Below are 26,485 nucleotides of genomic sequence, written 5' to 3'. Positions count from 1 at the left end.
GAACAAGTATAAAATGAGCATGGAATCTATTTATACGATATATATGGAAATGCTACATTAAATTGCTAAACAACGAAGAAGCAAGGAAAGTCGGAATAAAGAAATAAATAGTATTAATATGTACCAAATATTAAATGAAATTTAGTTATTTTTCATGCTCACGTTACACAAAGTACTATATATATATATATATATATATAAATGAGCATGGAATCTATTTATACGATATATATGGAAATGCTACATTAAATTGCTAAACAACGAAGAAGCAAGGAAAGTCGGAATAAAGAAATAAATAGTATTAATATGTACCAAATATTAAATGAAATTTAGTTATTTTTCATGCTCACGTTACACAAAGTACTATATATATATATATATATATATATATATTATGTTACCGATAATGTGTATAATCTGGTATTCGATACAATACCTAGACGATGTACAGAATACGAATTTTGAATTCGAATTTGGATCTCATATGTTATGTAGTTATGTTACTTCAATAATTTCCCGCCCGTGCAAATAACTTTTTCGAGTTTAATCTATACTATATAATATTATAAAGCTGCAGTGTTTGTTTGTTTGTTTGAACGCGCTAATCTCTGGTACTACCGGTCCGATTTGAATGATTCTTTCAGTGTTGGGTAGTCCATTTATCGAGGAAGGCTATAGGCTATGTTTTTTTTCAAAATTAGGGATCCGTGATAAAATTGCTATTTTGTAACACAAGGTGTAAAATCGAAAACCTATTTTTGCGTGCGCTGAAAAAACTATTGACAATAGAACAAAATGATGTACAATATATATATAGGCAATATTTTATTACTTATAAAACTATCGCGTGAATTATACTTTATATGGCAAAACAACGTTTGCCGGGTCAGCTAGTAATAAATAAAAGTTATGGATTGAGGTGTTAAAAAAAACAAAATTGCAGTGACTGCCCAAACAGGATATAAATACTACGTACTGCCCAAGTAAAAATTGAAATTTTGTTTAGTATGAAACGTGCAGTTATTTAAAATAAGTTTGAAAATGTAGTTATTACAGTATGACGATTGGCGACGAAGTATAATCCGGCTATGTTTGAAAGCGAACAGTTGCAAATGTACTGGATTTCGGCATCTCCGTTTTTTTTACAAGATTATAGCTGTCATCTGTCAATCTATCAATGACTGCACGTTTCATACAATCGAGTGAATCGTGGTTTTCTTAGAAAGTTTTGCTATGCTGAAAATGGCTCGATTAAAATGCTAAACTTTATTCGAACGAAATTAATAAAAAAGATGTCCGCTGATTTTCTTGCGCCAGTTCTTCTCAGAGGCATAAATTTTCGTATGGAATAACTACAACCAACAAGAACTACATGTCAGTTTGTTTGTTTGCAACATATGCACGCTTCAACAACTCAGTCATAGATTTTTATACACATATTGTCTGTGGTACAGAAAAGGACACTTTATCAAGAAAAACAAAATTATTTCAAAGTGACAAAAATTTATTTATATTGTCTAAATATTAATACCCGACATCTTGGGCAATTTAAATGAACAATTGTAACTAAAATTAAACTTTAAACCAAAAAATAAAATTGACATCACTATTTTATATAAACTCATTAGTAACTTAGTTGATGCCCCTTCATTATTACATAAAATAACTTTTAGAATTCTTCGTAGTCGTGAACGAATTTGTCGTGAAAATCCCTTGTTCTCTACTTTTAAACGTAGAACTTGTTATGCCAATAACTGTTTTACTTGTAGTGCTACTAAGCAGTATAATGATAAATTTTCTAGTTAAGATTTATTTAGTTGCTTACATTTAAATTAAATTTAAAACTTTTTTGTATCTGATTAGTTCAATAAGATTAACTTCATTGTATTAACACTTTGACATAATTTTGTTTAAGTTTTTTTCTCGTGCTAAATCACCTATTAAGTATAAATAATTAATTTGATTTATGAAACTGCTCCTTTAATATAAATAAATAGTATTTCATTTGGGAAACTAAAGGTTTATGTGTACAATTAGTCTGTAATGCTATTTTTTATGAAAACCTGTTTGTTTTTTTTTAATGAAAATAAGGGACGAGACGAGCAGGACGTTCAGCTGATCGTTATTGATACGCCCTACCCATTACAATGTAGTACAGCTCAGTATTCTTGAAAAACTCAAAAATTCTGAGCGTCACTACAATTGCACTCGTCACCTTGAGACATAAGATGTTAAGTCTCATTTGCATAGTAATTTCACTTCCGTGTTTCTTACTCAATAAAATTAAAATTAAATTGGAAATATTATGATTTTTACGGTTAGGTTTTTTAGCAGTATTATTTTGATGTCGTGTTGGCAACCCTAGGCTTGGGATGAATTGTAATAAATTTCAATAACATTGATCGAAACAGAAATGTTACGTCTCTACTTCGCCGTATTCGATTAAGTTGCCAGATTTGCCGAAGCTATTCAACGCAATAGAAAGGCTACCCTTTTCAATCACTCAAGACCTGATTAAAGGATTGCAAGGGATTGCTCAACTCCCAGATCGTGGCTTCATACAAGATAAGGATCTATCTATCGAGATCTTCGGGTAGGCCTTTGTCCAGCAGCAGACGTCTTCCGGCTGATGATGATGATAATTTTGTCAGTATATGACTTCCTTTTCCATAAAAATATTCTTCATAATCTTTTATGATTTACGGTTCAACCATGATTTAAATCGTATTTTTATCGCTTTAACGTACAGTGGATAATTCAAATAAAATTACTCAAAGATTTTCTAATTTCAATTCCCAAAAGATATGATAAATTAACTGTGTAATCTCTTAACAATCTAATAAAGGAATTTGTTTTATTTAAAGTAGATATATAAATATATAAAAGTTCCGCATGTTTCTCAATTCTCTTGTTTGGTAAATTATAATTATCATTAGAAAAAAAAATATATCTGACATGATGACGTCGGCGGTCGTCAACCATCGAGCCCTCCACCCGTATAGTTCGCGGTTTGTGAGCCGAATGACGTAGTTCAGGAACGGAATTTTAGAATTAATGAGTATTTTCAATAAAAACAATTGGTTTTTATTTGTTACTTTTTAAGTTTATTTAATCTATCTTATTTAATATATTTTATACTACTTTATTTAATATGTAAATCTTGTAAATATACATCCTTTCATAGTAATAACTTGATATATTCATTTAGAAAGACTAAGAAGAATCCCTTGAGTAGTTGTCTATTATATCATAAATTACTTTTATATCATTAAAAAAGTAACTGCGCTAAATTGGGACAAAACAAATACTGAAATATATTTTATGATAATTTCAAGTAAAGAAACATGGAAAATCCAAAAGTGCACGCGTCGAACGCTCATGGTATTTTTTTAAGTTAAATTTCGAATAAAATCGAATACGTGCGTTCCTTTTTTAAAAAAACAACGAGAAGTAGTGATTTTCGAAAGGAACCTTCTTTGCTTAATTCTGAAAATTGTGAAAAAAAAAATTAAGTAAGTCGTTTCGTCAACGTTCTCGAGATATTTGTACCACGCCGCTTTTTTGACCCACAGACTAATAGACGTCCACGATAAAAAAAATAATGATCTTTTTTTTATTAATACGTATTCGACAACTTAAAATAAGTATCAGGATTTGGATTAGTGTATAAGCCTTATATTGATGTTCTTTTTATAAAGTGTAAGAGTAATATAAAAAAAAATGCAGTTTAAAGAGCGAAAATCGTGTGACCTTGACAGGTCGGTTATAAAGCACAACCTCGCCGCTACGTGTTCGAGGCGGGCAAAATTTCAAAATAAATAAACAATTAAAAACAGACAAAGGAAACGATCCTTAAAAGCCCTTATTAAATTTAAACTGACGCTCTTCCAAGTCTAAATTATACTAACAAAAATTATATACTATTATAATTATTCTAATGTCTTGGAAATAATAGTCTAGTATTAGAATAGCAATTTACCAAATGTTGAGTAAAACTTCGAAAAAAAAAAAACAAAAATTCTACGCACTTCGTAAAAAAACCTCCGAGGTCCGAAACTCGGTAAATCTAATTGAACGTGAGTTCCGTACCAAATTTAAAAATATTTTACTTAATTTATTAGAAGTATAAAATATTTGAAGTTATTGTAATATTTGTCTATTAATATAACATAAATTTACAACAAAACAGTGCTTATAAATATATTTACAATACTTTAAATTGGACCAAAATGTTTCAAAAATTACGAGTACTATCCTACCGCAATATTTAGCCCCAGCTAAACAGGAGGGGGTATCACCTAACTAAAAACAACATATCATAGCTCTGGTCGCAATTGAATTCATAGCAAGCTATCATTTTTACATGCTATGTATGTTTGTTTCTAGCCGACTCATTTGGGCGTGATTTTGACCCACTTTAAACAGCCAGATTTCGTTCAAACTTCTTAGATTTATCAAGGACCGATGACAATACATAAATTAGATAACATTATTCCATTTTTCAATTTGCAGAATGAGATTTTTGTTAATTTATATAATTTTCATCCATTTTTAGATCGGTTTTCTATAAAAAGTGTGTTTTTTAGTTTTTGTATTGGAAATCACCTGAAATAGAAAATTGACTCGTGGCCCGTCGTTTGCACAAAGACTACCTATTGCCCGGGAGGCATCCCCTTGATTTTCACTACAAACGCGTGTGTTTTTAAATATCGAATTGAAATGAATGTTTTTTCGACGCTTTTACGATCACGGGTAAATTATAATATTATAATTTCTTGGCGTTGCGTAGAGACGTGGCTTCATCGTGTGTCTTCTACCGCAGTTATCAGGGGGGGTGTTCTGAATAGCTGTTTCACCTGATTCCTGCCGCCGAATTCCACCTTCGCACGACACGCCACAAGTTAGGATATCATCCACCATCTGGATGTGTGGCGGTCCTACACAGTGCGGTTTTCAAGGAGCTTTCTGCCACGTACAAGAAAGCTGTGGAATGAGCTTCCTTGTGCGGTGTTTTCGGGACGATACAACATGGGTACCTTTTTTTTTATGGAATTGGAGGACAAACAAGCGTACGGGTCACCTGTTGTTAAGTAATCACCGCCCACGGAAGGTGTACGCGCTTTTTTTTCGCATCTTCCTTAAAGGCCGGCTACGCTCCTGTGACTCCTTTGGTGTTGCAAGAAAATGTGTGCAGGGGTGATCATTAAACACCAGGTAACCCCCGTACGCTCGTTTGTACTCCTTCATTAGGACAGTATGTATAGTATACCTAAACGTTTGACATAGTAAATAGATGCGGTGAGTCTATATTTTAAGAGGCTACTTACTGTGTTTATTAATATATTAATAATATATTATATTTAAAAAAAAATACTTAGTCAGCCTAACATAACAATAAATGTTCCCAGAGGAAATAGGAACATGCACTGAAACTACAGTTAAACCCACCATAGAGTATTAAAATGAGGTTTGATATTTTTTTAATGAAAACATCAAAATATATGTATTTATTAAATTTAGTAATTTATTAATGATAAATGTATTTATTACTCAATTCAATATACGCAAAGTTACTTAAAGTGTCATTATTTATATTTATATTGTTATAAATTAATAACGTTATTATATTTTCATTGCAGACCTCTAAAATCGTCCGGAAATGTCAGCTATAAGTAGCGAAGTCATACACATACACCCTACGTCAAACTAACATTGCCATGACCTCAGAAACTCCCAAAGATGGCGCTGAAAGCACCTCCAAAAAGAAGGATATAAACATTACCGAAGATGGAATCGAAAATAAGGCGGAAATGCGACAAGACAGTCTACATAAGACGCATACACTTATGCACCTAGTTTATGAGTTGCCTGATGAATTCGAACCAAAAAATAGCAATATGCTTAAAGAAAACCCACCAATAACTATAGTTGAGATCAAGGAACAGAATGGTTGTGAAACGGAGCTAGACAGTGCTTTTAATAGAAATTATTTTAAAGAATCTAGTCCAGATGTAGGCAATAAAGTCGTATACGACGTTCTAGCTAATAATGAGGCGATATCTGATGAATTCAAAGAAGTCATTGAAATTTCTACGCCTGATTGTTCAGACGATGATGTTGAAGAATTGAGAAAGCTACTAGAAAGCAAACCTAAGTTGCTAGAGAAATATTTAAGAGAATATGCGACAACTGATGAAGTTAATAGGATACAAAATTTAGCATCAGGTGGAGCCCTATCTCCGCAACCTCAACATCAAGCAAGAAGTACATCAGTGACTTCGGAGCTAATCCAGTCATGGCTATCGTCATCTCCGGTAAAGGTTGGTGATAATTTGATTATTGAAATTGAATAATATTTACTTTAGCAATTGCCAATCATCAAATTCGTGATGTAACGTTGTCACGCGATATTTTTTAGATATTTCCTAATTTAGTAACTATATTGACATACATTTGAAATTCAACTATGAAATACAAAAACTAAAAATTGAAGAACGTTATTTTTTTTTGGCTTGTTATTGTTCTACAAGCACCAGATGTTTTTTATTAAGTGGATTTCACAGCCATATCTAATTAAATTTAAATTGATAGCAGTAAGACTTGCATTAAAAACTTTAATAGCAGTTAGTCTCACAGTAACAAACTCTTAGAACGAGATAAATGGTGTACATGTACAAAGGATGTAGCTTTTACTGCATGTAGGCATCATATTTATTTTTTTATTTTATGGAAAAGGAGGGCAAACGATTTTTGTCTGTGGGCGGGCTATGTCTCATAAACCGTAATAGTAAGACAACTAAAATTAGGTTAGAGTGGTTATAACTATTTTCACAATACGAACAAATACCAAGATGGCGACTCTAGTAGTTGATACTATAAATTAGGTTATACAGAGCTAAAAGCCAATTGGTTACTTTACAGTGGAAATTAAGTAATTAACGTCCCCTTTCCCTAAGCTTCTTACTAAGATAACATCAAGTACGTGGAAAACGGATAGAGCTTCAATTAGTCATTCCATTAACAAGTTGAATCTACATTTAGATAACTTGTTGAGTTTCTCAGCATGAAAGGTGAAAGTTAATTCGAAGTTAACTGCTATGTTGAAATAGTTTTTAATCGGTATTAGAACAAAGACTTCGTGGTATACATAGAAGTCTTTGTTTTAGAATTGTAGAATTCAAACAGAGTAGAAAACTAATTTATAACAAACTATCATACAATGAAGTAACAAAACAGAATAGATTTCGTATTTTTTGACGTTGCTTTAGGCTTCATGATCACGATAGCGTTGATAATATGATGATGATAGCGTTGTCAACTTTTTCCAGAAGAAATACAGTATGTCTCGTTTCAGAAAGGGGAAAAAAAGCCCTTTTTTTAAATCAACAGGGTCGAAACCTGCATAGGAAAAATCCAACGATGCAGTTTTAAATTTTATCATATCAAGCCCAAGACTAGTTTAAGTGTCTCCTTCCGTATTTATCACGGCGAGTGTTACGAAGAGCTCTTGACCTGGTTCCTGCCGCCGAATTCCAACTTTGCAAGACATGGCAGAATATCATCCCCACCATCTGGATGTGTTGCGGACCTTCACAGTGCGGTTTTCAAGAGCTTTCTTCCACATACTACAAAGCTATGGAATACGCATTCTTGTGCGATGTTTCCGGGACGATATGACATGGGTACCTTCAAAAAAAGCGCGTACACCTTCCTTAAAAGCTGGCAGCGCTCCTGTGATTCCTCTGGTGTTGTAAGAGAATGTGGAGGGCGATGATCACTTAACACCAGGTGTCCCGGTGTTCCCGTCGGTTGCGCCTCGCGTACGAACCTTAATAAACTGGTAATATTCAAATATTACCCGCGACAAATATTTTATATCTACCACCTTAAATCACTTATACGTCTGGATAAACTGTGAAAACGTCGAAAAAAATATAGATTGACGGATAACCTCTTTTACGAGCAATGCACTAACATAAAGTATCATATAAATCGCGAGTGTAAGACGTAGCTTGTCATGCACACTAACGTTATAAACCTGGACAGTTTTCATCACGTATTAATTATCTTATCCTTCCACTAACCAAATGGGCTAATACACTTTGCCGACTCCTCTTCTAAAGCTGGGTTTTCACGGACGTGCCGACGTGGACTGCATCCAAATGGATAGTTGTAATATCTCGATCACATTCACGGGCGCGCCGCACACCTATTAGTCAAAGTCAAACTCAAATCTAATACCTTTAAACGAGCAATTCTTGTGTAATCTGAATGTTGTATTTATTAGTATTATCGGGGGCGATAAATCGATCTAGTTAGGTTTAAGTTCCAAAAAAATGTAGTCTCATCCGTTTTTTAATGAGAAACAGCTACAATAACATTAGAATACAAAGGTACATTTCGCCACTATATATACAAGACTGTAAAAGCACAGATGGGACTTTGGGTCATCCGGAAAGCAGAAGACCCCAGTTCAAATCCAAATGTCCTATTAGTTTTTATTGTTCAAGTTTTGTACATTCTTAAAAATCCGAGCGAGGTTGTCCAGATATTAAAATTTATTCAAATAGGCTTAAGCTAAGTACTTCTGAATTGTCACTATAAATACTTCTTTTAAATTACTTACTTTACCATATGTTCGAAAATAGAATGAGCTCGTGAGAAGAACAAATAAGAAACTCAACGGCCACTCTTTTCAATCAAATAGAATTTTACAATGGATGTTATACATAATAAATTAGTTTGTAAGGTGCTGCATCCAATATATAAGTCGTGGTAAATAATATAAATTATTTCATGAAAAGTAATACAGAATAAACTGTATTAATATAAATTATCGTATATTTGATGCGTCAACCTTTGAGAATGAATTCAAGTCATTCGTGTAAAGATGCTTCGTGAGCGGTCGTGATTACTTTCACACATACGTTTTTTATTATTTTTGTTAAATTCATTATTTATTTTTAGTAACATTTTTTTTGTTAATCATATTTTTTTTTTCTCATAATAATTATTTTAGTGCCACAATTAATTATATTTTACTTTTAAAAATATGTCAGTTCAGCTCCAAACTTCACACAATGGGGTCACTGCAAATCAGTGTTGTGCTCATAGTGCATGGACACAACTATAACTGAGTGGACTCCAGTTTTGGAAGACCACTGCCACAACAAGTTTTGCTTTTGTTTCTTTTGTATTCAGTTAAGTAAGTTTAGTATTAGATTAAGCATATGTTTTGTTCTCTTTAACTTTTTTTGTGTATGTGTCAGTTTTTCTTCCGAAATAAATTCATTTACATGTTTTCATTTTTTTTTTCATTACTGTCATAATTACTAAACACATCCGACCATTACAATGATTTATTAACTATAACAGGTCGACCTGGCACCACAAGCAGCACCCGTTCACGAGCTGACGTATGGACCAGCCATCGTTCTCTTCGCACATATTTGAGGGAAGGAGACGACCCAGCACACGACTCCGCCGCAAGCAATGCCATTCAGAGGGCGTGATGAACCATGTTATTGCACATCTTTAGTATTCGCTTCTATTTAATATGGGTGGTCTTGTGTGTTGTTTCTTTGATGAGTTCTGATTCTGAAGAGGAATTATTGTTTTTGGTGCAGTTTATCTCTATTTAAAACAGCGAAAGATGTTCAGATGAAGGGAATTGATACGCCCCACTCATTACAATGTAGTGCCTCAGTATTCTTGAAAAAACAATAAATTCAAAAATCCAACCAAAAAGAATATTGAACATTCGCAAAAATAATTACTCATATCTTAACCGAAGCTTTGTGTAAGTGACTTAATACGCATACCCTCTGGCGACCTCGTGCCGGATTAAATGGATAAAATGAAATCTAAGAACCGCGAAAAAGATTTCCACGGTCGCTTTATTGAATTTCTCTTCTTGGTAAATGATTTCCTTTGAGAGCACAAAATGTGAAATTAAATTACGCAGCCACAGAGCCGTCAAATATAAATCTTTATTAAACGTTCTGAGAATATAATTTCTCATTTACTATACATTCAATTTAGGAGATGAAGAAGTTTTTTTTTATATGAGAGGGGGAAAACGGGCAAGAGTCTCAGTTGCTGTTCAGACATCCCTACTAATATTATCAATGTGAATGTAAGTTTGTTTGTTACGCTTTCACGCCTGAACCACCGATTTTCGATAAATTTAGTACAGAGATAGGCTAGACCTTGAAAACTGGTAGTAACCTTTTATTGCAAAAAATAAATGGTGGGGTTGAAATAGGGGATGGCAGTTTGTAAGGAAATTTGTCATTATCGAAGATAAAACCATGAAGCTTTGTATTTCGAATAAGAAATAATTTATAAACATTTGTTCGAGAATTTTTGAAAGTTTGACCTACATGGGGATGAATTGGGAGATTAAAGTTCACAGGGAAGTACTATTAAAAAGACTGTCCACAATGACAAGCGGATAGAGTAGTTTGTATGTGTATTATTTGAAAAGTATCCTAATAAATAATAAATGTTGCCCAAAGTAACAATTCAATGCGGACGAAGTCGCGGGTAAAAGCTCAATCAAGTAATTAATAAAAAATTGTTCATTAAAAAATAGCTCTGTCGTAAGTACTACTTCTCCACAGCTGAGTATCTAAGTGATTGAAATGACATCAAAAAGAATTCTAAAGGAATCAATGTTGAGAAAATAAATGCCTTATTATGCCTTTATGCTCTCGTATGGGAAGTAGGAAGCGCCGCCCATGAACATCTGTAACACCAGGCGTAAGAGGTGCCTTGCCGTAATAAAAATGATTGCGCGTGTAATCTTTACGCGCGATTGAAGTAAAACTTAATAATAATTAACTTTAGAAATAATTAACAGATACTATATATATAGTTTTAATAGGTAATTAATATTATTTTATCAAGTGATATTTTATATGTTTTACAAACAATGATTTAATGTTATATTTTCATATTATTATTCATCAGAAAATAAACACTTACAATTTTTACAGGTCATTGTCAGGTTCTTGATTTTCTCTTTTATTCTTACTTATTGATGAAAGATTAAAATGTTGTTGGTATTCCGCCATTTTACTTGACTGATACCATTCGCACATTTTTAATTTTCACTCATTAAATAAAAGAATTGATAATAAGAAATTAAAGGTTATATTATTATTAGTACATATAATATATGACGTTGTTATTGAATAATAACAAATATGGCTGTATGGGCTCGAACCCTTTGCCTGTCCTTATAATCGACGAAGAAACCAAAAGCAATGTCGCAACGGGGAGTGTTCCGAAGAGCTGTTTAACCTGATTCCTGCCACCGAATTCTACCTTTGCACAACACGCTACAACTTAGGATATCATCCCCACCATCTGGATGTGTGGCGGTCTTCCACAGTGCGGTTTTCAAGGAGCTTTCTTCCACGTACTACAACGCTGTGGAATGAGCTTCCTTGTGCAGCGTTTCCGGGACGATATGACATGGGTACCTTCAAAAAAGCGCGTACACCTTCCTTAAAGGCCGGCAACGCTCTTGTGATTCCTCTGGTGTTGCAAGAGAATGTGGGCGGCGGTGATCACTTAACACCAGGTGACCCGTACGCTCGTTTGTCGTCCTATTACATAAAAAAAAATCAATATTAAACACTATGTCGATCGCGTTATCAACAAGCCAGAAATCAAATTGTTAACAGTGACGTAAACAAATCAAATATTTATCTCGAAGCAACTGATAAACAACAATGGGTAATGCGTAGATGAAGCAATGTTTTACTATCTCCAGATTTTCCATTAGCAGACTTAAGAAAATTTGTAGAATCTTCAACTTAACCAAAGGCGCTAATTATTGACTGTTTTCAACACTACCCAATGCGTGCCAACATAGTGACATTTGGATGCTACTTACGCCGGATTTCTGCGCCAGTGTGGTCTACCACATTGATAACCTCACACAACACCCATGGGCTGGCGACGTAGGCATTGAATAGAGAAATTATAAATTAATGTGTCCCACCATGTAGTAAAAACTTTGGGAGTAGTAACAATAAACTATTTAATCGACGATAATACTCCATATTAGGGGTCAAATCCAAAACCCTCAAAGTCTGCAGTTACTTTTTTTTATCTGAACAAAATTCACCTTCATTTGTTAAAAAACAGCGGATTTAGTTCTACGTCCTGTAGGGGCTCGATGTTGGTCTTATTTAAAAGGCAAAGGTGCAGAGTAACTAATATTATAAAAAAACCTGGCAAATAACTATTTTTTTGTAATTGCCGAAGAGAGAAAGTTAATTTTTTACGGCATTTTAGAACATCTGGGCGCTTTTTTTTAAATTGTGTGAAAACAGATTAGACCCAGAGTAGTAATTCGTATATCGATTTGTTAAGCAACGCAAATATTATTATGTAATTGGAAAAAAAAAGATAGATTAATTACGTAGTTTAATTTTAGTAGTAAGATACCAATAGATAGTTTTCTTTATCTATCTCGCTGTAACTCTTGAAGAGATGTGTTTCACTCTCGCACGCAATCTTTATCCTTTTTTTAATGAAAGTAAGGGACGAGACGAGCAGGACGTTCAGCTGATGGTAATTGAAACGCCCTGCCCATTACAATGTAGTGCCGCTGAGATTTCTTGAAAAATCCAAAAATTCTGAGCGGCACTACAATTGCGCTCGTCACATTGAGATATAAGATTTTAAGTCTTAAGTTTGCCCAGTAATTTCACTAGCTACGGCGCCCTTCAGACCGAAACACAATAATGCTTACACATTACTGCTTCACAGGAGAACTAGTGGTTTAATAATCAAAATACTAAGGAGCTAATGTGAAATGTGGCTGACTGATTACGAATTGTCAAGCAAATTCGGTTACAGTGCCAATAGATAGCTTACCTTATCAATCTCGCTGTACCTACCTGTATGAGATGTTTTACTTCTCACACACATATTGAACATTGCAAAACAGTAAAAATGTCAAAGCTATATGATTTAAGCCATAGTTAAGTGATCCATGATAGGACATGACACGCCATTGTATATCCTCAGGGGAAAAAACGTAAACCAGTAACTTTATATTTATTTTAATTCGACATTAGATTTGTGTCATGTTCAAGATTTTTGATATCGAGTTTTACATGATAAATTTTAGCACGTAAATATCACGAGGGAATATCTTTCTCGAGTTCGTCTCTAGGGTTCTATAAAGATCATATGATTATTTTGGGTATGGTTACATGAATCTCTTTACTAATATTATAAATGTGAATGTAAGTTTGTTTGTTGCGCTTTTACGCCGGAGCTACGGAACGGATTTTGATATAATTTGGTACAGCGATAGACTAGAGTTTGGGAAAGGCCATAGCCTACATTTTATCCCGGAAACATGTATGGTTCCCGCGGGATTTGTGAAATATTGAAATTCACTTCGATAAGCTATAACTATACCAACTATAGGTTTAGTTTGCCATAGCAATCTTCCTCGAGGTAAGATTCAAATAATGTTGGGAACGGGAGCGACAACGGGAACCGGAGCTGGAATAGGACATGAGATAGCCATCAATTCCAAACTTTCTTATTATTTTAAAAAAGCCTTTTATCTACGTGGACGAAGTCACGGGCATCAGCTAGTATAATATTAATAGTACCCTTTTTTCTTTTGTTAATTTTTTTACTCTTATCTATCGGGTTGGTGGCAAAATTATGTAAGTGTTTAACGTAGATTTATGGATTAAATTTAATGGAATTAAATGGCACATAATATTTATTAGCATAATTAGTAGGTGCTATCTCGTATTCTTATTCTCAGAGGGCAGTTGCATGGCCTGCATGAGGGTAGCGTAGGATCGATCGTCGTGGAGATCTTTGGGGAGCCCTTTGTCCAGCAGTGGACGTCTTCCGGCTGGTGATGATGATATTGTAAAGATGATTGATCACATAAATAATGTATATTTGTCCCCGAAATTCCGTATACGCAGACATTATATAACATAAATATATTATAAAACAAAGTCAGCCGCCGCGTCTGTCTGTCTGTTCGAGATAAACTCAAAAACTAGCACCGATTTTCATGCTCTTTTCACCAATGGTATAATATTTCACCGTGGATCTCGAGGAAGGTTTTGGTGTATAATTTGTTAAGTTTTGGTCGGAATTTTTGTATACATTTACGAAAGATGTGTGTTGGAGTTGTCGGAAAAAATAAGCGATCTAGGGGTTTCAATGATAACGCTATCTAAGCCCTTTGAGATATAACAAAATAATGTATGATGGAATTGAATAAAAAAAAAATCAAAATCAAAATCAGTTTATTCATGTAGGTCACGGAAATGACACTTATGAATGTCAAAAAAAAAATTCTTATTGAATCCACCGTTACTTCGTAAAGGGTTGAGCTAATGAGAAGAAGTAGCAAGAAACTCATTGCCACTCTTTTATATCAAGATTTACAGATCATTTCAATTACAATATAATATGTAAAATGTAAAATGATGCAACAAACACACTCAAACGTCAAATAGTCAATGTCTTACACGAGTAAGTCAAAAAAGTAAATGTAAATTAATACAAAAGTTATTGAGTACAGTAGCTGCATCATCCACATACACCATAAATCAATAAAGGTATTCTGTGAGCATTTTATAAGCGATTATAAATAAATAAACATGTATATATCCATACATATATATACACACAATAACTTTTAAGAATCTGTAACCGAGTCTCCGGCAACAGGATCATTCCGCCACCACAAGCAGCGCCCGTTCACTAGCATGACGCATGAGCCAGCCATCGTCTCCCTCAACCATATTTTAGGGAAGGGGACGACCCGTCCCATGTAGCCGCCACAAGCAGTGACATTTAAGATTATGATTTGATGAAACCTGTTACGAGAACTCAGCAAACAACAACAAAATAATCCTAATACATCCATATTATCCTACATATCATGCAATACTCACCAAATACCTCTACTTATAATTTGACAATTCTGCTTAAACTTGTAATTAATATTATATTTTACTAACAGTAATCAAAAGCTCAATCCTTTAGGGTAATAAAATCAAAATCACCTTATTCAGGCAGGTCAAGAAATGACTTTTCTTTTTATATCCACCTCCTTTGAGGGTTGAGCTTTAATAAGAAGTGGCAAGAAACTCTTTGTGGCAGTCACTCACAAATCATTTCAGTTACAATATATGTAAAGTGATGCAGCAATAATACTCAAACTACAAATACTCAAAAAAAAAAATGTAAATTAATACGTAGATGCATCAATTCACACACATCGCAAATTGCTGTCATCTCTGGCCTGGCGCACCCCAGTATCAGCTCGATCCATTTGACCGCGTGCAACGCAGAGCAGCTTGAATTGTCGGGGACCCAGTGCTCTGTGAACGGCTGGATCAATTGGCGTTGCGTAGAGACGTCGCTTCATTGTGTGTCTTCCACCGCATTTATCACGGGCAGTGTTCCGAAGAGCTGTTTAACCTGATTCCTGAAGCCGAATTCCACCTTCGCACGACACACCACAAGTTAGGATATCATCCTCACCATCTGGATGTGTGGCGATCCTACACAGTGCGGTTTTCAAGGAGCTTTCTCCCACGTACTACAAAGCTGTGGAATGAGCTTCCTTGTGCGGTGTTTCCGGGACGATTCGACATGGGTACCTTCAAAAAAAGCGCCTAGACCTTCCTTAAAGGCCGGCAAAGCTCTTGTGATTCCTCTGATGTTGCAAGAGAATGTGGGCGGCGGTGATCACTTAACACCATGTGACCCGTACGCTCGTCTGTCCTCCTATTCCATAAAAAAAAATACAACAAGTTGCTTTTGATATAAAACATTCAATTTATTCGGGTCGTTGTTTTCGTGGGTGGGTATTATGAAAATTGTCTTCAACCACTTTGTATGACTTTTTTTAATTATCTTTGTGTTATAAATATTTTTACAAAATATCAGTACAAAAAAGGTTATGAACTGTGTCAGAATGGCTACTAAGAATAGAAGGTCAAGTTACTAGATATTGGAAGTTTTTTTTTGTTTTCCGAACAGATCAAGCAACTGAATCACTGATCACTATTTTTGTAAAAATCATCAATTAACTTACCAATTAATATCTGAATCAACACTTAAAATTTAAACGCGTACTAAATACTAGGCGTAAATCATAATTTTAATTTAATTTTTAAGTAACTTCACGTTTTTCAACGAAAAATTAAAAAAAAAACGAAAGTGACTTTTAAAAATAATTAATAAGTTAAACGAACAAGTCTTCCAACTGCTTATCGTTATTAATAAGCAGTTAAAGTTATATTATGCCCGCCCTTGCCCACCTCTAGAATTAACTATTTAACAATATAAGTTCTGTAATATGTATTATCATTATTTCTAGAGGTGGTCGTTAAATCAATAAACTGTTTTTATTAACAGTTTTATATTCGTTAACGAATTAACTGTTTTTCTTCAACGAAAAAACCTGTTGGACATAATAAGCTAATAAATTCAATCAACGTCTTCGCCCGTAACTCGCAATAATTAAGAAATTGAATGCCTCACTAAAACAGCTTAATTCAAAACAGTTGACTTAATATTATATTGACGAAATAAAAACCTAATAAATACCTAAATTATTAACAATTAACAAATGCTTTAAGTTATTTCTATATTCTGTAATATAATCAAATGTTATGTGTACTGAGTAACATACAATGAGAAATACAGAACCACACTCCGCAGGCAACAGATTCTCTCTTTTAAAATACATCAAACTTTAATTTATATTTGTGGAAATCCATAATACACACACACGAGAGTCTCGTGCCAGATTTTGGCGAGACAACACGTCCTGAGGATGCTTCGTGTAGATACGAAACACGTGTCGAATTGTTTTAAAAACAAATATTGGCGGAATTAACACTAAAGAAAACTTAAATCATTTGTATATCAAGTTATCAAGCAAATTCAGTTATGAATTTCAAATCCAGTCCATAATTGGGGTTGACATTATTATAGTTTCCCTTGCTTTATCTTTTGTGCGAAGCCCACGATAACTACGTGATATGAATAAGCAAGATCAATGCGAAATTATCGGAAAACCGGATTGGAATTCTGAACGTGGTATTCGTTAGGAATTTCGAATTACATAACTGATTCTATAATATGATTAGGAATTAGCTGGTAGTTTATCAACAAAGTAAGTAGTTTGTATTTTATTATGATTTTTTTTACAACATTAAGGGACGAGACGAGCAGGACGTTTAGCTGATGGTAATTGATACGCCCTGCCCATTACAATGCAGTGCTGCTCAAGATTCTTGAAAAATCCAAAAATTCTGATCGGCACTACAATTGCGCTCGTCTCCTTGAGATACAAGATGTTAAGTCTCTTTTGCCCAGTAATTTTACTAGTTATGGCGCCCTTAAGACCGAAACATAATGTTTACATATTACTGCTTCACGGCAGAAATAGGCGCCGTTGTGGTACCCATAATCAAGCCGGCATCCTGTGCAAAGGAGCCTCCTACTGGTAAAATACAAAAAAGAAATCATATCAACTAGAAGAATAATACAATCTATATTGAGCTTTCATCTGAAAATAAATTATAAATTTAGACTACAAACAAGGTTATAAAAATTAATTTATTGTAAGTCAATGAATACCAAATAACAATAACCCAATATCTTAAAGTATTACTTACATTTTGCACATCAGTCATTTTATTTAACTTGCTGTTGCAGCACCCATAATCTAGCCGACATCCTAAGGAGCCACTGGTAAAATTTTTGTATATATATAAATCAAACTTTTATTTGTAAAGTTGAATACATTTATTTAATGTAAGTCAAAGCCAAATTAACTTTATTAAAAGAATAAAAATAGGTGCAACTCTGTCTGCTTCAATAAAAGGTTTAATCTGTTTTGTCGGTAAATATTGAAACAACGTTTTTTTTTTATTTCTGCTTTTTAATGATTTTGAAGTAATGAAATACTTTTGAAATGAACAAAAAAGATTTGGGTAGTTAATATTTACTTTAAATTATGTATGAAGCAGCATACTTGCTAGAAAAACTGAATTTAAATGAATAAACTTAGTTTGGCCATAAATGCTGTTACATTTAAAAATTAACAAAATATTACATTTGAATTTGGAATCTGTCATTTTTATATGATTGTTCATTGAGTTTTCTCATTTTTGCGCCAAAACATTGTACGATATTTTGCGATATTAAAATGGAGAGCGATATTAAAAAGAGAAAAGATCCGAATCGCTGTGATTGCGTTACATAAAGTAGGTAGCCCAATTGATGCAATTTTTAAAACCCTCCATACCCTTGGTATTAGTAAAATGTTTGTGTACCGGGCTATTATTAGGTACAATGAGACCTCTTCTGTTTGTAACAGAAAAAGATCTGGCCGTCCACGTAGTGTTCGAAAAAGGTGGTAAAAGCATAAGATTTTATCTCGGGAGATGAAGATAGCACCTAGAACCATGTCACGTATTTTAAAAGATGACTTAGGACTTGTAACTTATAAGAGACGTACTGGTCATTTCTTAACTGATAATTTAAAAAATAATAGGGTGGCAAAATCGAAACATCTACTGAGGCAGTACGCAAAGGGAGGTCATAGAAAATTTTGTTAACGGATGAGAAAATTTTCACAATTGAGCAACATTTTAACAAACAAATTGACCGTATTTGTGCTCAAAGCTCTAAGGAAGCTTCCCAACTAGTAGACAGAGTGCAACGTGGGCGCTACCCGACTTCAGTGATGGTTTGGTGGGGTATTAGCTATGAAGGAGTGACTGAGCAATACTTTTGTGAAAAAGGTACCAAAATATCAGCACAAGTGTATCAAGATACCATTCTTGAGAAGGTGGTGAAGCCCCTTAACAACACCATGATAATTTTGAGTCCCTAACGCAATCCGCTTCTTAGGCTGTCGCCGCGTGTGGCACAATGACGTATAGTATCAGCACTTTATTTATATCAGAAAATAGTTTTACAACATCGCTTTGCGGTTTTGAATTTTAAATAACTACAAAGTTGTATCAAATGGCAGTTCAGGCGACTGAAGAACAACACAAGATCCGTTGAAATATAGAATTTTATTAAAGTTTGTTTTATCGAAGTCGTGGTTAAATACGAGGTTAGTTATTTGACGATGTTTAAGTTTTGAGATTGAGTTAGAGAGTTGTGCTCGTTTGGTGAACTGCTGACAAAGTTTAGAATAAAAGTTTAAAATCAACATATTTATACAATACAATATACAGGGTGTTAAAATATCCTGTACTATATCTTAAGGCGTATATTGGTATCAAGTTGTCAATGAATATTGAGTTTCAAGGAATAAGCACATTAAAAAAAATGTAAGAAAAAAAGATATAAACGTACTCAATTATAAAAAATAAGACACCTCTGCCTTCGGCCATTTTAATTTTTTACCGCCCACACGCCCATTTCATTCATGTTCACTGCAGGGGGCGCGCGGGCGTCGGTCCGCGCCGCGCAGCTGATGCTCGCTATACGCCATTGGACCGAGGCTAGGGCGATGACCTTAGTTTACTGATAGAATAAATAAGTCAGGCGTTCTCAAAATTTTTGAAAACATTTAATATTATGAAATGTAGCATTTAATCTAAGGTGTTTTGATTTTTTATTTTATTTTTATCATTCTACTTCATATCCGTGTAAATTATTATCAAACAGGGTTCTTTTATCATAGTGTGGCGCTACGATGGCGACATTAAATGGACACAGGGGTAAAGCTATTTTAGCTTATTAATATTAGCGACTAGTTCTGTCAAAAAAAGTGTGTGTGTGTGTAATCGTTACGCGCGATTGAAGTAAAACTTAATTATAATTAACTTTCGGAATAATTTACAGATACATATATATACTTATTTAGCTTATCTGAAAGCTCATACACAAAATATGTTATTTTCGTTTGCCCTTGTTTGTCCCACCTATTCTAGGACATCCAGTATATAACAAATATTCAAGACAAGAACATATTATACCATTAAATATATACTTACATTAATTAAAGCCGTGTTATTAATAAATAATTGAATAAAAATAGTTAAATTAATAATATCACACATATCAATATAACGTTGTTATTGAATATTCGGACTTTTTCCGATGGACGAAGAAAAATTAACGAATGTCGCAAACGTCAGACTGAGAACTTTTATTTATATTTATTACAAAGTAGTCATAAATGAACAATTAATACACTTCGAGATTTTCAGAAATATTGCTGAGCAATTTGAGTCAATTTTTTAAACCATTCATTATAATGGTTTCAATTGACTATTTCTGCCGGAAGGACTAACGTTACTTCAGAAAATATTCTAAGTTACCCCCAAGTCACGCTTAAGAAGTTTTACTTCAATAAATATTCTGTATACTTATCCTAGACGCTTTCATTGATTTTTCATCATTATAATAATAATAATAATAATCAAAAACATAACAGAACACCTTTACATCAATTAATAATACAGAAATAATAAATCGTAGTTTATTTATTAATAATAATATTAGGATATTATTTAGTGATGCTTGTTTTGCACATCGTAACAAAGCGACGATGTGACGTCATCGACGTCAGGTCAGAGATAATGTAAGCGGATAGTACTTATGTCACTGTGTGTCTCACTCCCCGTGTAGGTATCGACATTGTAAGTACGTGCGGCGGCCTCTACAGAGTAGGCCAGCCAGTAGGGACTCACTAGCGAGCAGTGACTCACGCGCGAGCTTTGTTGTCACCTACTTCACTGATCCGACCAATATTTAAAAAAAAAATAACAAAAAAACAACCGATATAATATGCACTAAAAAGTATAAAAATAATTGCGTATTTTTATACAATCTAATTCTAGTTACGATTATTGTAATTTTTGGAATCGGTGTCCTTCCGCCGCGACCCGCTCTCGCTTCTCACCTCCTCACGACTCAAGCACATCTCACCTATAACTATGTATGTAGTTACAAGCCTATCTTGGATGACACCGACTATTTAACTAAACCTTTTTATTTCCTTTAAACTAGGTTTGACTATGTCGTGGTCTTCCAACGCATACATTACTATCTGCAACTAATGTAGGTTCGACAACGAAAGAATATTGATTAAAAATTACGATTACATACCTATAGAAAAAACTGAGCTATTTTTATACGATGACCTTATACTAGGTAGGTACAGTTTTAGGTAAAGAAGTCAACCCTAATGTCGTCAGAAGAGGTAAGAGTCACGCGATAGAAAGAGAGGCGACTTCTATTTGAATAAAAATCTAGGGTAGCAGTGCTGTGTGATCTGAATTATACCTTATTGTATGACTGCAAGAGTCCGTTTTTAATCGACTTCAAAATCAATAAGGAGGAGGTTATCAATTCGATAGGAATTTTTTTTATGTATGTACACCGATTACTCTGAGATTTATGATCAGATTTACGATTTATTTATAATTTTAGTTCGATGCAGAATAGATGCCATTTGGTGCCATAAAAATTTTACATATAGTTTGGCCCAGTAGTTTTAATTTTATGAAAATTTTTGTTGACCTCGATGATATTATTGTTTTTTGTGTACGGCTTTTTAGGATTTTTCATTCAGGTTGATTGTATATTATAATTATTAACTGACACTAAAAAGTAATAAATAAAAAAAACTACGTTTAAAAAAACCGACTTCAAGAACTGAAAAGTATCAAATAACAAAAATTTTAATTTAATACACCTTTACCTTTAATATTAATAAAATGATATTATTTGTATGTGCTACATATTAATAGCTTTGAAGTCGGTGCCAAGCCAAATTAAATAGTAAGTACCTACACTCGCCAGGCGTGACTTTGAGCGGAATAGCTTCGTCTAAAACAAGCGGACAGACACGCGTGGCCAGACAACCATTGCAGTAAGTGAGCTGTTTATAATATAAAGTTTTTTTTTTTGGGCTTGGCACCAACTTATCGATAGGTAGCACATATAAATAATAGCATATTATTAATATTACAGAAAAAGGTGTATTAAATAAAATTTTTAGCCATTTGATACTTTTCAGTTTTTGAAGTCGGTTTTTTTAAACGTAGTTTTTTTTTATCGTTAATTGGCTTTGCAGAGTGAGAATTCCCTACTTGAATTATTATAATATTATAATTATATTCTTTGCTTATGTGTGACTCGATTTTAAATTCCACGCCATCAAAGTCTTTCGTAAAAGTTTGTTTAATTAAAACAATATACTTTATGGCTTTGATAAATGAGTTTGAAATGAAATAAAGTTTAATTAAAAGGGTTCAAGCTTAATTATAGATTCGGTACAATCTTATTTGAGTCAAAGGACAGAGTGGGCGTATATGAAAAGTAACAATGGAAATTTCTTAACCTTCAAAGAGAGAAGATAAACGAATATTTTCTTTTGAAGCTTCAATGACCACCCACGTTCCTTGTAGGCGATTCATTGTAATTTTATATGAAATCTTGATTAATGTAAGGAAAATTACTCTAACAAAAATTAGTGAGTTATAATCCGCTTAATTTTTTTTTTTGATATGGTTTGAACGAACAATGAATAAAAGCTCTAAAGGTTGATGCATCCAATATACGATAATTTATAATATTATTTTATTTTCATGAAATAATTTAACAATATATGAATAACGCAACTCATATATTGGAGGCCGTTGCAAATCAGCCGTTGTTTACAGCCATTGTACAATTCTCTATTATTGATTGAAAAGAGTGGCCGTTGAGTTTCCTGTTTGTTCTTCTCACGAGTTCAACTTCTTGCGAACATATATTATGGGAAATTCAAATGCGCTTAGTTTAAGCTTATTGAAAAAGGTTTGACTTTGACTTTGAATAGACTTAAATAATATAATGATTTAGGCGCAACATTACAAATAAAAAGGTGTAGATTTTTACAACATATTTTCCCCTTTCTTTAAAGGTAGTATTAAGAATCTTACTGGAATTTATGTAGCTTTAGAACAAGATTCGATACTTAATAATAAGTTACTACTTTTTGAAGACTTATAAACTGAAACTTATATATTCGATAATTATATTGACACACTTTTGAGTACAAGACAACGATATATTTAATGTATTACTTACATTCATATAAACATCCATGACTCGGAAACAAACATCCATATTCATCATATAAATGCTTGCACTTATCTATCTCAAACTATCTTAACTCTCTAGTTGGATCAAACTGCACACAATATGCAAATTTTGATCAAAATCCATTCAGTAGATTAAGAGTTCAAGTCACATTAAGAACGTGACATGAAATATATATATGTCGTAGGGAAATTGTCAAAGCCGTGTAATTATAATTTTACTAGTGATATTATAATTAACCCGTAGATTGTCAATCGACTTCATTTCTTAAAATTTAACGACCTAGTGACATTGTAATATTACGGGTACACTATAGTGATATTGTAATAGATCTAAGTATATTACAAATGAAGTTAGCAGTGTGAGATGTCGAGCGTTCTGATTGGTCAATACTTTTTCATACGCAATTTGCAAAACAATAATAGAAAACATTGGCGCGTGTACCTATACAATTTTCCATCTGCAATTATTGTTGAAACAGTAGTGAACAAGGGCCAACTCGGTTCTACTGCTCGCCAGCCGCTGCCGCGGCACGTTACATTAGTCTAAATTTGTTTATGAGACCTACTAGTGATCAAAGGCAGATCGCTTACATAACAATTAGTTTATTACTCTAATGAAAAACTAAAAAATAATGACTATACAATAAATACCAGAAACAGACCAATCAGAGACGGCCTCATAAACGATCAGTAAAATTGTCAAAATATCATTTCTGTACAATATCATTATAGTGTACCTGTGACATTACAATGTCACTAAAACCAGACCGTTAAATTGTATGAAATGAAGTCGATTGACAATCTACCGTGTAATTATAATATCACTAGTGAAATTATTGTGATATCACGGCTTTTACGATATAGCTGTGACATATATCTGTATCTATATAATATTTATAATGAAAATGGTCTTTGTTTGAGGCTCTTTCACGCCTAAACCACTGATCGTATTGACATGAAACCACCACTATTGGATACGAAATTTATCCTAGATGGCAATATGCCTATTTATTTTTCGAATTCCAATATTCCTTCCTTTTTTCATTGTTGTTGTACTTATATGAACATTTTTCAAAGGAAAATAATAAAAATATCAATATGAATAAAATTTAATTTACTTCTTTTTAAAATTCGCCTCGCGAAGCGGGCGCGAACGGCCAACGGTAAAGATATAAAAGCGACCCTTGGTCCTTTTCTGTACCTGTGTGTACGACACTTTAATAAGACCAGTTCTATTATTGCTATTCCCTATGCTACGATGACAACTAACTAATGACTTTGTGGTGCCGTTGTAACTTCAGCAAACTAATCAGTCTATTCTCTTTGTTTCGGTTTCATTCCGTTGATTAGAACCATTACTCTTTTATTAGGAACCAAACATCGAGACTACAAAATTACAACAGTGCTTTTACGTCATTTTATGTAGCTAGTTAGAATCGAATTTTTTTGTTAGTGTTTCTAGATCTACATGATAATAGTATTTGAAGAAAACCGGCCAAGTGAGAGTCAGACTAGCGCACAAGGGGTTCCGAACCAATATCTATAAGGATTCCGTAGCAGCAAGTAACGTAATATAAAAGTTCTTTTAGTTCGTTGTAACGATATATGACGTATTAAAAAAAACTACTTGCTAGATCTCGTTCAAACCAATTTTCGGTGGAAGTTTGCATGGTAATGTACATCATATATTTTTTTAGTTTTATCATTCTCTGATTTTAGACCACGAGCGAGTGCGGCATCCTAGTTATTTTATTACTGTATTAATTTCTTTAGATTGACATTTTTAAATTCGTTATATCTTTTATATGGAATGTCCGATTTTAATAATTTAAAGTTGTTAAAAGGTATTGAAACGACATTTAATGAAATAAGGATTAATACAGTCGGACGTATGGTATCGCAGACTTTCTTGTAGATTTTGATTCGTTCTATAATAATGTAGAACATTGGTATCTTCTATCATCAATAGTTTCTGCAGCGCACACGATGACAGATTTCTAATGACTAAATTTTTTCACACCTTGTGTTATATAATTGAAGTCTTATTAAGGATCCCTATTATTTTTGAAAATGTAATATAGCTTTTGTCACTCAGTGAAGATACAGCGTGAATGAATTGTTGAAATTGGTCGAGTAGTTTTTGTGTGAAAACATTACAAACATACATACAAAAACACAAATGTTTCCTCTTTATAATATAAGTTTAGATAACGTCATATCCAGTATTTCAAACGTTGTATGAGTTAAGCGTCGGAAAGTCCCCAGCCATTTTCTTTCAGTAAAGAATAAATAATATGTTTGAGCACACTAATGGTGTGAAAACCTCTGTCTTCTACTGACGTATATTTCCCCCGAAGCCTTTAAATCTTCGAGATCGCACGTCACTCTTTTATTACTTCAGTTGGCTTGAAAAGTTTTACATTTTATTCAACTTGTCGTAAGTTATAATATGAATACATCAGACTTTTATATCGATTATTATTAATTTTGATTCTTTTATAATTGGATATTGTATTATATTGTGAATTATTTCATAAGCGTTTCGCAATAGAGGTTTTTTAAACAGAGCCACAAAAGTTTCAATAATATGATTAGTGTTATTTTGAGCTATTTGAGCTCAAACAGTTACCTATTCTATGTTGTTGAGCTCTTCAAGCTCAAAAATTTGATAAAAGTTAAATAAAACCCTATTTTATAAATTTTAAGCTGCAATTAATTTGAAATAAATAAACCGATATTTACGCAGTTTTCAGTCGATCGGTAAATACGTTTAAAAACTATTTCAAAAAAAAAAACAAATTTAGAATTTTTGTTTCGTAGTTTAATTTTATCAAAAATCTCAAATTTTTCAAGCCCTTTCTAATGGCTATGAATGGCTTTCGAATAAGACGCTTACATGCATCCATACAGATACACACGCACACATACATACATACATACAAACGTACGGACACCATCGCGGGAATAGTCAGGGAAGCTTCCTAGAACCTTAAAACGTTGAGATCTGATGAAAACTTGATTTTCGAAAAACGGGGTACAACCAATTACTTCCCGAATTTTCTTAGCGGGATGTTAAAAATGAATTTACGTTGCAAACAGAATCCCATTCAATAGTGATATTGAAATGTAAACATAAAGTATGCGGGAGAAATAACGGGATGCCGTGCGTATTAATATAACCTTGATAGACTGTGACAGCTGTGAAAACTTCGAGAAAACTGACACAAAGCAACTGACACAAAGTGACATACAAATCGCGAGTAGCATTGTCACACTAAAGTAATAAACCTGGCCTGTTTTCATCGGTTGTCTAACAGCAAGATATAACTATACGTATAAATTATCTTAGA

At 33.4% G+C, this 26,485-nt stretch overlaps 1 protein-coding gene across 2 annotated transcripts in view; it reads left to right on the top strand.

The window, feature by feature from the left end:
• The window catches only part of LOC126979697 (cGMP-specific 3',5'-cyclic phosphodiesterase-like), a 109,799-nt gene that overhangs the window by 42,844 nt on the left and 40,470 nt on the right, over positions 1-26,485 (top strand). For both annotated transcript variants that reach the window (XM_050829154.1, XM_050829153.1), the window contains exon 2: positions 5,640-6,320. In XM_050829154.1, the coding sequence (XP_050685111.1) occupies positions 5,718-6,320 (603 nt within the window). In that variant the 5' untranslated portion in view covers positions 5,640-5,717. The remainder of the gene's footprint in view (positions 1-5,639; positions 6,321-26,485) is intronic.

This window comes from Leptidea sinapis, chromosome 4 (genome assembly GCF_905404315.1).
Source record: "Leptidea sinapis chromosome 4, ilLepSina1.1, whole genome shotgun sequence".
Lineage (NCBI taxonomy): Eukaryota > Metazoa > Arthropoda > Insecta > Lepidoptera > Pieridae > Leptidea > Leptidea sinapis.
This window is presented reverse-complemented; position numbering and strand designations above follow the sequence as displayed.